At 36.9% G+C, this 18,315-nt stretch overlaps 1 protein-coding gene across 1 annotated transcript in view; it reads right to left on the minus strand.

The window, feature by feature from the left end:
* LOC127454291 (sodium/hydrogen exchanger 1-like) overlaps positions 1-18,315 on the minus strand; it is a 44,288-nt gene that overhangs the window by 20,988 nt on the left and 4,985 nt on the right. Inside the window, exons 2-3 of the mRNA XM_051721388.1 lie at positions 2,817-3,277; positions 601-851 (exon numbers count right to left, since the gene is read on the minus strand). Of these exons, the coding sequence (XP_051577348.1) occupies positions 601-851; positions 2,817-3,277 (712 nt within the window). The remainder of the gene's footprint in view (positions 1-600; positions 852-2,816; positions 3,278-18,315) is intronic.

The following is an 18,315-nucleotide window of genomic DNA, read 5'->3' on the forward strand; positions in this document are numbered from 1 at the left end:
AGTCAGGTACAAAAGTTATTCTGCAGTTCCACAGAGTCCCTTACAAAGTGTTTTTAAAGCTAACATTGGCAGACGCTTTTATACAAATCCACTTATTACAGGGACAATCCCACCGGAGCAACCTGGAGTTAAGTGCCTTGCTCAAGGACACAATGGTGGTGACTGTGGGGATCAAACCGGCAACCTTCTGATTACCAGTTATGTGCTTTAGTCCACTACGCCACCACCACTAAAGCAAAGCGGAACTGAAATTATCACAATATTTTTTAGCTTTTATGAAAGATATATCGGAGGCTTAGTCTAGTGGTTAACGCACATTCTCCGAGACATTAAAAGTCATTGTGAAATGAAAATTGGGCATAGGGTGAGTTTGAGGGGAGGGGTTGAAAAGTAAAGAGGGATTCGTGATGTCAGCCGAAAAGGAAAGTCGTTTCAGAGGTGGAGCAATTTATGCATTTTGATGAAAAGAAAAAAATAATTAAATTAGAACAACATGCATCGATGAATCATGCAAAATAAAACCAGGAAGGTGTTTTAAGAAAGCAAAATTGTGTTCTCTATTCACATGGATAAAGCAATACAGGAAGTTGTGCAACTTACGCCATGATACCGGACAGGTGGAACACCTCTGCGGAAAGGTACGCCATGTAGCTGTAGACGAAGACAAACAGAGGCTCGATGACGCGAGTGTGCGAGGTGAACCGTGACGTGAAGGCCGCCAGGATGCCATAGATGGCACCCACCACGATACCACCCAACGACACGACCAGGAAGCACACGATACCCAGTAATGCATCAATGACAGTGATGGTACCCACACTACTGAACTCCTCAAACAGATGATAGAGAACCTACAGAGAGAAGAACAAGAACTGAGCATCAGAATTCAACACAGTCTATCAAAACAGAATGCTTTTGCTAAATTAAAGCTCCTTATTGGGATGGTATTACTAAAAATAAAAATCCAGAAAATGTACCTTATTAACTCAGGCTTAAACTAATGAATTTATTGAAAAATTCAGTTTTTTATTATTTAAAAAACAAAAAAAACTAAAAAATGATTGTATGCTATACATTGCATGTGCAAAAACATTTGAAAATGTAAATATTACCTTTAAATTACATTTACCTTTTCACATAAAAAAAAAAAAAGTATTTACCCACATTTTAGAAGCATCAGGACAACTGAAATTAAAAAATTATACATGAAGTCAAAAAACAAAACAAAAAAAACAAACACTAAAACCACAATCTAAGTGGTGACTGATAAGAGGTCAAATGTTTGCATTCTGCATTCTTTCATCTGTAAATAGTAGCACGTTTCTGTAATATTTTATTAGGGCTGTCTATTTAATGTGCTATCTCAGTGCGATAACGCAATTAATCATGTCCCTGGAACGTAACAAGGAAGATTCCTTCCATCTGAGCAATTCAAGCTTGTAGTACCACCTGTTTTCTCCAGGGGGCAGTAAGCGAAACTCGCTGTATAGGCAATGAGCAGCTTATACAGAGAGCAAACCACACTTACCGAGAGCTGACAACACAAGAACACATTCTTGCGTACAAACACAGCTTGATGGAGCACAAATCCGAATGCAGGGATCTTAAGACATGTTTTTCTAAGTTTCAAACTTCATTTAACTAGACACAGTGGCCCAAAAACTGTGTTTATGACGCGACGCAACCAAGACACTCCAAAAGCGTCTGCCTGACGCAGGTGTACATTGACGTGTCCTTAAACAAGCCCTCATAATAAATCTCAAACTGATTGACAAATTCAACTCCAAAATGGATTGCTGTGAACTGTAGGCCAATGATTGGCTTATGTTCAATTATATGCAAATATACAATATATTGAATTCTAAAGCCACTTTTTGTATCATCTTTTTTAATGCTTAACTTGTGTGCCAAAATAATGTAATGCATTTTAATATCTGTATTATAAAATGTTATTATATATATAATTTAAATATAACTATTTATAATTATTTAATCATATACTAAATTATTGTTTTTTGAGGGGCTTTCTCAGCAAATATTTATGCGATTAATTCGATTAATTAATCGGCATACAATTTAATTAATTCGATAAAAAATTTTAATCGATTGACAGCCCTATTTTTTTTAGCATTTAAAAAAGTATTTTAGCATATTTTTAAGATTTAGGCATTTTGAATTTCATAAATTTATATCAAACTGAATTGATTAATCTTTTAATGTAAAAAATTAATTACATTAATAAAACAAATATATTTTTAATGAAATTTAAATGTGAAAATATTAAAAATGGGTAAAAAAAAATTAAGTCTTATGATTTCAATCAATTTACTGATTTTCAAAAAATATAATTTATTGAATTTTTGTAGAGTTTCAATTAAATAGAGTGAAATTTCATCCTAAATTTGACGTACAACAACAAATATTTTATCATAATGCACATTTTAGTCATAATGTTTACACTTTTTTTTTGTTGTGCCTGTTTGATTGATGCACATGCTCAGTGAAGTCTTTAAGATTTTGCAATACATCATTTGAGCAGGATGGACTGGGACTAAATAACAGCCCAGGACTTTTGCTGGCCTATATACAGTTACATATATACAGTATATACTCAATATATAAAAGAAGTGCATTTACAGGACGCAAAATTCTTTAAGTATAAACCTGATTAAATTCTGTTAAGATTTATGCTTAAAACAAGAATTCATTTAGCTTGTTTAAGGATGTTTAGATATTTCTACTGGAAAACAAGACAAAAATACTGATTAAGAAAATTATTACTCCAGTGTACACAGCATTAGGCTTCATGTACTCACCACAGTGACAGCGTCATTGAGTAATGACTCTCCAAACACCAGAATGTGGAGCAATTCGTTGATGTGGATCTCTTCAAACACGGCCAGAACGGCCACCGGATCGACAGCCGAGACGATGGACCCGAACAGCAAGCAGGACAGGAGGTCCACTTGCGCCAGGTGAACACCTTCGAGCTGGCACACCCCGTACAGAAAACCACCAATGAAAAAGGTATTCCACAGCGTTCCCACCACTGCGAACATGAGGATGGTGCCCAGGTTCTCCGTGAAGGCCCGTATGGGCAGGAAGTAGCCAGCGTCCAGAATGATGGGTGGCAACAGATAGAAGAAAAAGATCTTGGATTCGAGCACTATTGAGACATCACCCAGTAACTTCATAAGACCGCCGATCAACAGACCCACCACGATGAGCAGACAGCTCTCCGGCACAATACTGGGCATTTGTGGAATCAAATGGAACCCTGTGAGAGAGAAGAACAACATGCTTGAGTGCAAAAAATCTGAACAACGTAAGAAATCATCAGATCTGTACATGCGATTTGAAATCATTGGGTTATTCAATGTTTGACGTCGAAACATGAACAGTCATGCGTTCCTGGGTTTCCAAAAAATTACTGTGTGAATGAAAAGTAGACTGATATCCTATTACAACTAAAGAGAACAAAAAGGAGATCTGAATTCGTGTGCAAAAAATGAGCAAAGAAAACTGGCTTATTTTCCACCGGAATTACTGTTAATTTTGCTGCTGCATTATCCAGTATACTAGTTAACAAAGTTTTTCTTAATAGGCTACACATTTTGGAGTTGTTTTTTTCTCCTCTGTTTTATAATGAAAGCAATGTATTGAGGAAGTAAACACATGGCGGTGTAACTCGTGGAAAGTCACACAGCATGACACAGTAGATACCACAAGAGACATAAGGAGAGTTAAAGGTCGCATGCTCAAACTATACACATATACACACCCTTACAAACACTTCATCAACACTTTCCATTGGGTTGATTTCAGTGATATGTAAGATTTCTTTAAATGTGAAGGGTAAAATTTCCGTACCACTATGAGGACTTTAAGACATAACAACATTTTTTGTAAAGCTGCTTTGAAACTATGTGCTCTGAAAAGTAGGGATGCACCAATATGAAAATGTTTTGGCCAATACCGATGGAAAAAAAAAGGTTCTTCAGTACTTCTTGTAGGCTATGCACTTTATATGATAGAACATTACAAATTCATACTATGCATATAGTATGTTAGGCAAGTCCATGGAAATGTCAACCACATCTTGGAAAAATAAAGTTTAAACCAAAGAAACAAAACCCCTTAATAAATTCTGTATTATAGTGGTATAATGGACAATGGATAATGACATCCATACCGCTAGAGGGCGCCGCTTTCTAACACAGTGCTGAATGCAGTGCTGAATGCAGAAACGCAGCCTTTTAAGGTTTAGTAATGGCGCAAGGTCATATTGCGATGTTAATTCAATCAGTTGTGCAACATTAATGGATATCATAACGATATTTCAAAAGTCAGAGTCTGCTGGTTTCAAAGCGTTTTGTATGGCCTATAGGTAAGTGCCGCTTTCATATTAACGTGAGAATGAGACAGAATAAAAATTTTATATTACATGTTCTTAGGAGTGCCAACCTTTCAAGATATTCTGGCTACTATTATTTCTAGACTGTGCATTTAAATTCACAGAGTGAATGTGTGTTACTAATTAATTATAAATAAACCTACTGTTTTTCATATCAGCGTTTTCATGCACAGAACCGATATGCCGATGGTTTTAATTTGGTCAATAACTGGCCGATACATGGCTAAACGTACCTTAAAATTAGGGATGGGACAATATGGTTCTCTCACGATTCGGTTCGATGTACGATATGAGGTTCACGATTCAATATAATCTCAATTCGATATAATAACACTTAAATGACAAAATATTACAGAAAATGCTTTATTCTCTGAAAAAAAATTTTTTTGAGCAAAATGCTCATTATAATTTCAAAATAAAGTTCTTTAATATACAATAGAAATGCTCAAAGTTTAAATAGTAAGAGTTGCTCATTTACGTTTCTCTAAAAGAAAAGATAACAAACAAATAAGCTTTCAAAAATAGTGGGCTATGTTCATGCTGATCAAGAGCAGAACAAGCAGTAGAACTGATTTAAAAAAAAATCTTTGAATAATTTGTTTGTCATCATTATTAGAATCACATTTTAACTTTGTAAAAAGAAAAAAATTCTACATTAAATTGATTAATATTATATCATGAAATGGAATATATAATAATGATATGAGCTATCACTGTTTGAAATAATGTGTACAATTTACAAGTAATAACATTGAGTTTACATTCAAATTGCTAAAAAGGTTACTGTCACTTTAAGAGTTCAACAAGCGCCTCACAGCGTTCCAGTTCAGCGAACATCAACAAGAATCTCTCGGTTTCTTTAGCACATCCATGCTGCGTGAGATTAAAATTAACATTTCGTTTTACTTTTTTATCTGACTGTAACGAACAGAAAGGATATTAAGATGCATTATTCAATAAAAGTGGGTCACCTCATCTTTGATGGACACACATTACACGGAGGAAACGATCTGCTTTAATCTCAATTTTCCAGGTATTCCAGTACTTAAAGTTCTAAAAGCTAAATTCAAGCACTTTAAGGACCTTCTGTGAACTCTGTAAACAGTAGAAAAAAAGCGCAGTAGTGGTAAAATCAAGAGATAGAGAGATTATGATGTTTGACGCGTAATTTCATTTATGATCACATGGACAGAAAACAATGTTGCAAATGTATAAATTTCGAGTTATGCCACGATCGGGTTCGTCATTTTTTTGTCACACGATATATCGAAATATATCGCTTCCAGTGAGCAAGTCAAAAGCAACAGTTGCAAAAAAAAAAACTCCATGAGATGTTAAGGATTGGTAGGAGAAAATTATTTTCATTTTTGGTTGAGCCATTACTTTAAATCTTGATATTGTCTTTATTTCATTTCGACTCCAATAAGTCATTACAATTATCTACGCCAGCAGCTCTGTTTGTGAGTCATGACATCAAGTGTCAGCAGACAACAGTACCAGGAGATGAGCTGCTGAATTAACATCTCTTCAAGCCTGAAAGGATGTATGACAAGTAATAGATCTCTCGATATTGGCTTCAGCGGTCCATTATGCCACCTGAAAGTCTTTTTCAGCTGCAGGGCAAACTTCCATCATCAAACACAACCAAGTGTGTTCCCTGTTGTTTACGGTTGCCAAAATTCAACTGATTGTGCACTCACAGGTTTGGATATATCAGCCTTTTCATAGGTGTGTTAATTTCAATGCTTTGGGAGAACAGCCTAAACCAGCTTATGATGGTTTGCTATTCTTAACTAGTTTTAGCAAGTCTTCCATCCTGGACAAACTGGTGTTTAGCTGGTCGGCTGGCTAGTCTCCAGTCTTAACTGGTTGACAAATGCCCAAAACTCTTCTAAAACCATTACTACAGACTAGTCAAACCCACTACGCCAGGCTGGGAGACCAGCTTACCACCTCAGAATGGTAAAAGTTGGTTTTGTTTTTAGCAAAAATAAAAATAAATAAATAAAAACTTTTTTAGGGGCGAAATTGTTTGGTGTGCTGGAACTGACGCCACAACTGTAAGTCTTAATTTTTGAAAAATGTATAGAAATCATTTTTCACATAATAAATCTTGAAATGGTTTATTTGTAACCCTTTGTTCAGATTATCATAGTTTTAAACATGTTATAATTTGTATAATGAATCTGTATAGTTTAATTTTGAAAGTCTGGGTCTGGGACAAGGTGAAAACAGCCAAATCTACACATATACTGTATACTATTTTCTCATTGCATTTCTGGCAAAAATATATCATATTGCCATGACATCAAGGGCGTAGATTTGACGAACATTGGCGGGGTTGCATCGTGAAGCATTTTCATGTTTCCATTGATCATGGTTTAAATAATGGGGGGGTTGTACTTGCGAAATATACACCCCTGCATGACATAAAATCACTGGTACTCATATCATAATGTAAAATTTTAGTCAAACAGTGTTATATAAAAGACACTGGACTGACAGCAGCTCAGCAAAATAGCATTCATAAGCGCTTAGCTATTATGAGATAATTTAACCTTCACATTGGCACCCTGCCTGTGATGCCCCTCAAACACCCAACAATGTGCCCACAAGAGAGGCTGTGAATTATTATAAGCCCATTGGCTGATGCCAGGGTCATATGCTTTCTAAGGCATTTGGGCATGTTGGCACATGATGCAAGGCAAGAAAACAGTGTGAGGCCTGATAGAGTCAACATGTTACCTGCGTTCAATGTGCCAACACACATCGAGCACATCCAATTAAAACCTGCTCATTAGCACATAACAAATGTCAACATCTCACTTCTACAAAAATGAAGCTGTGATCTAAATATCATAACTGACTTCAGATTTTTTTTTAATATTTGAGCCCGAAGTGTCTTTAAAATGAAAATTAAAATGAGCCATTTTCTACACTTCTGTGGCATGCTATTGTTTCCCTGAAGTGCACTTAGAATGTTAATCAAGGTTTCCTGCACAAAACAGTCATAATTTTGTTTTTCATGACAATGTTTTTCATTTTTCACCATCTCTCTGATGCTTGAAATGACTGTAAACAGGCTGTTTTGCTAAGAGGTCTCCTGTTCAAAATTTTGTTTTTGATAATTTGTTTACTGGTGAGCTTTGCAGATGTAAATCTCTGAAATCCAAGAAATAGATATAGCCGAGGTATTGCACTAACTGAAGAGCCCAGTTGTCGCTTATTCTTAACAATAGTGTATTTCTGGACTCTTTAAAAAAGGGAGATTTTGACTTTATTATTTTTGTGTGAATAAATAAAGGTACATTTCTAGTTTCAACATTATTTGTACTACAGACCTTTGTTTTGTTGGATACAATGTAACACACATTTGGTTTTCGACCATTGAAAATGGGAAAAATTGTACAATTTATGCACGGAGCTACATTGAGAGCCCTATATCTCTGGGTTTTTACCATATAGGGCCTTAAAAATGAAGATACAAAAATAAAAGTTTGTGCAGAACCAGATTATTAATGGATATTAAGATATCTTTAATACTTCTGGAGTTATAGACACTCCAACTTTGGAAAAAACAACACAAAAGAAGTGTTTTTCCCCATTTTCGGACTCACACCAATGGCATTTAATGCAACAAGGAGTACTGAAGTCAAGTGATTTTGGTAATAGACCTACCTATCTCTGTTTACGAATAAAATAATGACATTGCCACCATTCTAAGATATTTTCTGACCTGTAGATTTGCGACCCCGCTCTACAAAATAATGGATTACTCATTAAATATTGATCCATGGCAACAACAAACATAAAGGGTGTCAAGTTTAGATATAAAGAACAAATTGTAATCAAAGGTTTGGAGGATTTGATCAAATAAATCAAAACTTGATAAACCTGTAAGACTCAAAGAAGGGAAATTAGCAATATGATACAGCACGGATAAAACTGCCAACAGACCGAGACAGTGCTGATTTACCTAAAAGCCAGTTAGAGTAAAAAAACACATTATACCTGTTTGAGACTCTTGGTACTGAAACCCAATAAACTGCAGTTTCCAAAAGTATTGTGTCAGATTACCTAATCTTGTGCCAGGCTGCATCTGTTTTGACACACAGAGAGTGCCTAATCTTTTAAAAATTCTTGCAAGACTAGTTTGAACCAGTTATGAATTAACAAGCTGAAAGTTATCAAGCCCTCAAGCAACATTTTTATTCTACATATAACAAGTCATTTTTTCACTGAGTAATGAGTTTGTAAACTATACGTGACGAGAGACTGCAAAATAATACATTGACAATATATGGTCAACACAACTTTCTAAGCTGACTGCAAGTAATCAAAAAGAAACATGCAGCACAAAATGCTGTCCAATTTGTGAACCAATTGCTCAATTGGTACGGTTTATTTCAATGGATCAGTCAAGCTGATTGGAGAATCAGAATGAACTAAACACCTCAATCAATGGACTGAATCGGTCTGACAACTCTCTTCATTGAATGGGGTCGGATGACTCACTCGGTCACTGAACCGCAGGTCATCATGATTTTTACAGTGAGTACCTTTACATGCAAACCAATACGCTGATAACTACCAAAAATCCGCTTATTCAAAAAATCCTACAACGTATGAAACCATGTTAACGTACTGACACCTAGTGGCTTGGATGCAGCATCATTTAAAATCAAAAGTTTTCAGTTTCAGATGCCATTGTAGAAATGTAGTATTCACAGTCAGCCATGACTACTTTAATCAGTGAGGGAAAGTGTCAAATAACAGGACGGTTACTGAGATTTAGCGAGAAGTATTCGGCTGGTCATGTGATTCTAACATGGCAACCCCCATATGCAGACCCTCTCCATGTAGAATAAAACAGCTTTGATAAAGTTACTGATATGACTGGAGTCTTCATTGTAATGTGAGTGCTCATGATTTCCTATGTATTGCAAAAACACAATTCATGTCTTTAGGAGTTAAACTTTTTAATGAGGAAAAAATTACTGAGTGCACCTTTAAATCATCAGATTATTCTCTGCTCTTGACGTCAACACGTACATAGCCATGCGCACAACACTTGCGCACATTGGAGAAGCCGGTAAGAATGGAGGTAAAGGTGTTAACCTGCAATATGAAATCGGGGTAAAGTGCAAAAATCGACACGTGTCAATACTTTTTGCTTAAACCATTTATGACCTTACTTTGATAAAGGAAAACCGTTTCAGTCGCTTACATGACCACATAGGTTGTGTTGACTTATTAAGCATAATCGGCGTAGATCGTGCATGCCAACGTGTTCAGTGTTATGCAAACGTTTTGAAAGCAATGTTTGAAATGCAAGTTGGATTAGTGCATATGACAGCGTGTAGTTAAAGATACATATCCTCACAAGATTTTCAGTGTTATTATAATAAACAGTATTTCAATATAATAAAATAAGAGTAACACCTTCAAATATGGTTGTATTTGTTAACATTACTTAACTACATTAGTTTACATGAACTAACAAGGACAATAATTTTACAGCACTTATTAATCTTAGTTAATGTTGTCAAAAAAAATCATGATGAAATCATGGTGGTTGAGGACAGGCCATTTGTTTTTTTTTTTTAAATGTATCCCCTTTTCTCCCCAATTTGGAATGCCCAATTCCCACTACTTAGTAGGTCCTCGTGGTGGCGCGGTTACTCACCTCAATCCGGGTGGCGGAGGACAAGTCTCAGTTGCCTCCGCTTCTGAGACTGTCAATTCGTGCATCTTATCACGTGACTCGTTGTGCATGACACCGCGGAGACTCACAGCATGTGGAGGCTCATGCTACTCTCCACGATCCACACACAACTTACCACATGCCCCATTGAGAGCAAGAACCACTAATCATGACCACGAGGAGGTTACCCCATGTGACTCTACCCTCCCTAGCAACAGGGCCAATTTGGTTGCTTAGGAGACCTGGCTGGAGTCACTCAGCACACCCTGGATTCGAACTCGCGACTCCAGGGGTGATAGTCAGCATCAATACTCGCTGAGCTACCCAGGCCCCTGAAAACTGTTTTGTAAATGTTTAATTTGTTTCAAATTGTTAAGGCGCAGTCACATTTACCTTTGCATGGCGAAATTCCACAGGCCAAATACAGTAGCCAAATTTCCCCCATAGGCCCTTCTCAATCATGGCCTCCTAATAATCCCCATCCATTTATTGGCTGTATCACTCTACACTCTCCTCTCCACCAATAGCTGGTGTGTGGTGAGCGTACTGGCACACTATGGCTGCCGTCGCATCATCCAGGTGGATGCTGCACACTGGTGGTGGTTAAGGAGAGTCCCCCTATACTATGTAAAGCGCTTTGAGTGCCTAGAAAAGCACTATATCAATGTAAGGAATTATTATTATTATTATTATTATTCTTTCAATGGGAATCCGCATGATCGTTAAACTGTGCAATGGACTTCCGGATGGACTTCACGTTTAGTTCAAGACTGGTGAACTTTGACAGGTGCATGACCAACAGGAAGTTGCTTGGTTTGGCAGTGACGTCTGTGTGGGTGGTGCTTCTTACACAGCTACACTGAATATTCACAACGGACAAGGATTTCATTTTAACTTAAATCTCCCAGAGTATAAAGTGCAGCATAAAAAAGAGGTTGCTTTGCAAATAGTTTTTTTGCTGGTTTCACACACACTTAACATCCACACAAGCCTTCTTCTTACATGGAATTTCGTCTTGCAAAGGTAAACATGCCTGCAGCTTTAGGCCCAATGTCAGGATCAGTGCCCATCACTGCAAAAACAAAATGCTGCTTACAAATAGTAATCAAAACTAACCAAAAGTTGGATACAACACTAGAAAACAGTTTCTACATCTCGTGCATCTTATAAATGTTAATCTACTGTACTGAGCACTATGACAGATGCAGAAAATTGCCTTATCTTTGCATCTTATCTAACTCTGTGCTACAGACAGTTCCTGTGCACATTTAAATGTGTGCATACGCATTTTCCTGCCACATACAAGCCGCTTTGGAGAGCAATATGTTGCAGCTGTTAGAGAGAATAGATCAGACAGCCCATAATTGCAAAGTGATTATGACTACTGTGGTGAGCCACAAGAAATTGACATGTCTAGAATATTAAAGTACCCATTAAGCAAAAAGGTTTGACGTGCAGAGTAGATATGTCTAAACTGGTCGAGATTCTGCAATACCATTTATACCGTGGCACATCCGTGTGGCTATTAGTGGACAGGGCTGCTTAACGTTATATTTATGTGAGGTGACAATGAAATATGGAGTTATGCGAAGATAGTGGGAGGTCAAGAAGTCAAGACAAGGATTGATATAGGGGTGTTAATAGGTACAATGCGAAAAAGAGTTGAGAATCATTGCAACTTGCCACATTTATTTATAATTCAACTACTGTATGTATATATCGACTATTTTACAGCAACTTCGAAAGTGTCTCATTTAATCAGAGATTAGAGTCTTAACTACCCATTTAACAATATTAGTTTTACCATTTTGAGTCTTTAGTTTTTAACTAATGTGAGGCTGTTTTTGCACTGATGCCAGATTTTTTGGTTTGCCTCCATCAAGTTCCAATAAAAAGAGATGTGCATTTCATTTGTAACACTTTTTATAATAGTGAAAGTCTGCAGAGCCATTTTAAAATTAGTTCTTTGAGGAAAATAAATTAATCAATAACATCACGACCAAACTACACCAACGATTATTTTGAACCAATCATCAACGCTCCTACACTCGCCGAGTTCTCCAATGTCAAGAATTTCAGGTAAGTGCAAGAAGAGGAGAAATATCACCAAACGAACATCTTCGCAGAACAAAAGCATCAGTGCAATTCGTCATTATTTTTAGACAAACTAAAATAAGCATGTTCACCAAGTATACAGTAATTTTACTGTGATTAAATCACTCATGCCACAATAAATCGCATTATTATGATTGCCCACCTCTACATCAGTTCAAGGGGCTTTTCAAACATAGCCCTCAAGTTTCTACTCAATTTTCAATCTGGCGCTTGTTATTAATGGTCACCCACTGTTTCCTCAGAACACGACACAATACCAAAACAGGAAGAGTGTGAGCTAAAGCAAATGTAGGCAATTCTAATGAAAGGCTTTCGGTATCACGTATAGGGTGTTGTTTGCTCTGACCTGTACAACAACATGAACAGGCTATTCTTCACTGACAAATGGCCAGTCTTGGTTTAGCCAGTTTCTGATGCCAGTAAGACAATGTGTGCATCTCTGGTAAAATCTCAAAAATGTCCTTTATGTTTAATTGTAGACTTTTGTAAGTGTTTTGTTTGAAATTCAAGCAATAAGGCAAGAGAGGCCTGGTGTTATATTGAAGGGCATGACACCAAGCCTCTTCCCAATTGCTAAATTGTGTTTACTTAAAGCACAAACCTCACCAAATATTGCCAGAATTATGCTTTCTTAAAAAATAATAATGATTAATATATTAATATATTAAAAAGTTAATATATTATGCAGATTTGCTTCTCCAGTCAATTTTTTTTTGAGGATGTTTAGATATTTTGTACTGGAGGGGGTTCAGTACAAGCTCAGTCAATTGTGGAATAATGTTGATTACCACAAAACAATTATTGACTCAAAAAATCTGGGTTCCTAACAAACTGAGGCACTTACAATGGAAGTGAATGGGGCCAGTCCATAAACATTCAAATACACACCATTTCAAAGTCGAATTATTTTTTGTGGTAATCAACATAATGACGCAAATGCTGTCGATTGAGCTTAACTTGTAGAACTGCAGATTTTCTTTATTTTCTGTATTGAAAAGATTCAAGATTCTATCTAGAACTACATTTGAACTCCTCCACCTCTATCTTCAGTCCAGACACACCAATTCAGCTCACAGCCACTAGAAATGGCTGATAAGTAATGATCACGGCTGTATATTTACACAGAACCCTCTCAAGGGCTTATAGAAGTCTACAGAATGTTCTTGTCGCCAGGCAATGAACTGCAGTCAAACACATGGTAGCCTGCAGGGAGTGTCCTAATGGGAGAAGCCTGCCAGAAGACTTCATTTTAAGGGCATCTCACTCCTATCTGCAGTGCACTGCCTCTAAAATACAGGCTGGACGATGTGACAGTATACACCTTGAAATGGTTGACCCACCCACAAGAGATTGAGCTATAGGGTCATTCCATGTGTCCTCAATCAGAAGTCTCTGAATCAAAAAATTGATTTAACCATAAATGATGACGAAAGACAAAATATTAAATGCCATGAATCAAAATTTACAGAGTAATTCATAATTTTTTAGAGAGTGCATCAAAATGACAAAAGCATCATTATTTTATTTTTACACAGAGATTGGCAAGTCTATTACTAAAATCAGTTGACTTCAGCACCCCTTGTTGCATTAAATGCCAATGATGTGAGTCCAAAAATGGGGAAAAACACTTTTTTGTTGTTGTTTTTCCAAAGTTGGAGTGCCTGTAACTGTAGAAGTGTTAAAGATATCTTAATATCCTTTTAGATTCGGGTTCAGAATAAACTTCTCTTTTTACATCTTCACTTTTGAAGCCCTATATGGTTAAATCCCAAAGATATTAGGCTCTAAATGTTGCTCCATCCAAAAAAACAAACAAAAAAATTGTTTTTCATTTTACCAATATTCAATGGTCAAAAAGCAAATGTGAGTCACATGGTATGAAGCTATTTTTTCTTGTCCAACAAAACAAAGGTCTGAAGTACAAATAATGTTGAAACTAGAGATGTACCTTTCAATTATTCACATAAAAACAATAAAGTCATAATCTCGATGTTAGAGTCCAAAAACACACTATTATTATGAATAAGTGACACATGTGGCTCTTCAGTCAGTGCAATTCCTACGGTATATCTAGTTCTTGGATTTCAGACATTTACACACATGCAAAGCTCTGGAATGTATCATAGGGGGTCCAAGTACCAAAGGGGAAAATGTTAAAATTCTGATTTCTTGCTTCAGTTGAAGCACACAAGATGCTCCTTTGGACCATTCTCAAATCATGCTGGAATAACAAGGAACATTAAATGCAAATTCAACTTTGCACAAACTGTTATGCTGATAGTATCCTTTGTAATGGGTGGAAAAATACTATATTATATTAGAAAAATGCAAATATAAGAGTTTTTAACAACAGGCCTCATTTGAATACAGGGACTTATGAATCTTGTCTTTCGACTTGCATCCATCAAGGCCCATATAAAAAGAGAAAATAATAAAATGAGATGAAGTACCTTTCATTTGTAAAATATTTAATTCACAAAATTAACTAAAAATAGGCCCTTTAACACATTTCTTCATTGAAATTCTATATTGTGTGATATCTACTGTTTTCGTGCTGTAAGATCTGCGTCATAACGCCCACCCTTAACACAGTCCTCATCAAAAGGTTATAATTCTAAGCACAATGCTCCATTCAATTTGACTTACAGTGTAAACATGCCAACCATGGAAAATATGACAGACCTGGTCTCCAATTAATCTGCAATTAAAATATCAAAACACAATACTTCATCTGGAACCAACAAGCCATTCTTTTTTTCCATCGAGTGAGTCTTAGATATTGGATCAGTCAGTCAAATTTCTGGCCTTGCAGATGGAAAATGGTAAACAAACATCTGGCATGAAAATGTGGAGGGTAAACGAGCAAAAAATGCAAATGAGAAGAAGCAGATTCAACTCAGTCACAGAGACACTGCATATGTTCTGCTCATCTCATTACAGGTGAACTAAATGTGCTTGTAAGTGCTGTGAGTCATATAGATCCTGGTCCCAAATGAACAGCCGGTCTCGAGAAAACTAGTATCTTCATACCAGCCAGAAAACATGACTGGCTGCTATACATGACGTAGCAGCATTGTTTAGTGAATTCCCCAAATTTCCCCCAGAGTTTTCATTCATATTTTAACGCAAAATTGTAGTATGAGTTCAGTTTTTGTTACTTTGCAAACGTACATTTTTATTTTTATTTTCGTTAAGGGACGTTTTTTCAATGCTGATTTGTGTAATTTTTTTTTATGTTCAAATACTTTCTCCTATTCCAGCTGCAGACACAATATACAAAGTATACCGTTCATATGTTGATTTCACATTGGCTCAACCAATGCCGTGAATTTGGTCTGGGAATATCTGTTAGTTCGACCAAAGGCAGATTAAGGGTGTATAAACTATGTTGTTTGAAAACAGACGTTTATTTTTCACAATTCCGTTTGGTGGCTCTAGTGGCGCAGAAATTACACACTTTAACTTTAAGAGTAATAACTTTTGGTGCCTGGGTATCTCAGCAAGTAAAGACGCTGACTACCACCCCTGGAGTCACGAGTTTGAATCCAGGGCATGCTGAGTGACTCCAGCCAGGTCTCCTAAGCAACCAAATCAGCCCGGTTGCTAGGGAGGGTAGAGTCACATGGGGTAACCTCCTCATGGTCGCTATAATGCGGTTCTCGTTCTCGGTGGGGCGTGTGGTGAGTTGTGCATGGATGCTGTGGAGAATAGCGTGAAGCCTCCACACACGCTACATCTCTGCGGTAACGCGATCAACAAGCCACGTGATAAGATGCGTGGATGCAACTGAGATTCGTCCTCCGCCACCCGGATTGAGGTGAGTCACTACGCCACAACGAGGACTTAGAGCACATTGAGAATTGGGCATTCCAAATTAGAAAGAAAAAAGGATTAACGTTGAAGACATCCAAAATAAAGTTTAAGAACTGGTTCTAACTGAAATATTTCTCTGTGTGTTTATCAGACATATTTCATAAATATTAAACTGCAAAAATATTATCAATGCACCTCAATACTGTGATACCGTAATACCGTGGTAATTATTGTGACTGATATCATACCGTGAGAATGTCATACCGTTGCACCCCATGTCTCTAGTTTCATCCGATATGCCTGTGTAATATGCCAGAGTACTGTGCAAAAGTCAAAGACACATAAGATGTTTTACAAAAGCATTTGTATTAAGATGGTTATTTATATCTTCAGCTTTAGTGTGTCAATAGGAAATATACATTTTAGACTCCCAAACATTACTTTTGCAAATAGAAAAGAATAGAAGAACAGGGAGCCCTACAACAGATGACATTGCCCCCACTGAGCCCCCCACTGTACATTGTGTCAGTCTGAGATTATATGAAGTGACAGAAGCAATTGAGACAATCTAAATAGATAGAAGAACAGGGAGCCCTGCAACGGATGTCATGGCCCCCACAGTGCCCCCACTGAACATCATGTCAGTCTGAGGTTACATAAAGAGACAGAAGCAGTTGAGACAGTCTAAATAGATAGAAGAACTGTGGCGAATTCTCCAAGAAGCTTGGAACATCCTATCTGCCAACAACCAAGAAAAACTGTGTCCAGGTGTACCTAGGAGAATTGGTGCTGTTTTAAAGGCAAAGGTGGTCACACCGAATATTGATTTAGCTTTTTTATGTTTACTGGACTTTGTATGACATGAAGTGATAAATGAAAACTATTTATGTCATTACTTTTGAAGACATCCTCACTATGCAACATTTTTCAAAAGTACCTAAAACTTTTGCACAGTACTGTATATTTTTACAAAACACTTTTTTTTTTATGATCAGGGTGTGCTAAACCTACTACTTCACTCACTAACATTTTGGAATTCAGTTGTTATTTATTATTATTATTATTATAACCTAACAATTATTAATTATTGTCCAGTTTTTCATTATAATACAGAATGATACAGTATTATTATTATTACTTTGATGATTTGTTGTATACAGTAGTAATATATTTCTGTCTTATTTACTTTACTTTCACCTGGAGCTTATTTTCTGATGCTGCAGTATATTGTTCACCATGTTGCAAAAGGCTGTATTTTATGTAAGCGCTGTAGGCAACATTCATAACATTGACCAGTCATAGTAAACATACAAGGCACGGCAGCCCCTCAGCACACTAGAGCAGAAGGAAAAAAAACATTGCCGTTTATCAAGCGCTGAAACTTTGCTTGCTGCGGAATAATCTGGAATAATGCTAAACATTGTAACAGTCACCTCTTTGCAACCTGAACTTGTTCAGAATGTTAAATCTTTGTGACACCTGCGCTAAAAACAGTCTAGACGCAGCACAACGAATGAAACAGAACTCAGGTGTCTCGACATGCGTTTTTGAGACCTGAAGTTCTTTTTAACTTGACACAGTGTCTAAAAATGTGAAAATCAGAAAATCAGAGCAGACACACGCAAAAATGCGTTCGGTGTGAACGGCCCCTAACACATGGGCGAAACAAGTTCGGAAGTCCTGTATATTTTTTCATAAATTACAAACACGATTCCAAAGTCCTACTTAAAAAACTGACCCGAACCCGGCCTACCTCTAACGTGAACCACTTTAAGAGCGCTGACAACAGCTTATTCGTGCATGTACCCAGAACAACATGTCACCCCTCAAGCGGTTTTTGCTGAGTTTTCCTACCGGGGTGGGGGGCCCCCGACGTCTGGGGCCCCACACAATTGGTTTACGTAGTGGTTAAAACCGCTACTGGAGACAACACAACAACACCAGAAACAAACACCGTTCAAATTAACGTGAGTTAGACTTGACAAATATCACAAACGAGTCCTATTGCATTAACTACTTTCTTCTTCAGGCAGTCTGACTTGGCAGTCCCCATGACGAGCATTTATAAGTAATGAAGCGACTCTGAAACATTAATGATTGACCCTTGCCGTGGCACCAATTCATTTAGACGGATGGATTGTGATATAAAAACATTGCATTACACAGCTACTGGTGACATGCTGAGAACAAACTAAGCTTGTCTGGGATTTCTGTCATACATATTGTTAAGAATTTGATCAATGCCATAAATCACAAGTCAAAAAAAGAA

The sequence above is a fragment of the Myxocyprinus asiaticus genome, chromosome 16 (assembly GCF_019703515.2).
Source record: "Myxocyprinus asiaticus isolate MX2 ecotype Aquarium Trade chromosome 16, UBuf_Myxa_2, whole genome shotgun sequence".
Lineage (NCBI taxonomy): Eukaryota > Metazoa > Chordata > Actinopteri > Cypriniformes > Catostomidae > Myxocyprinus > Myxocyprinus asiaticus.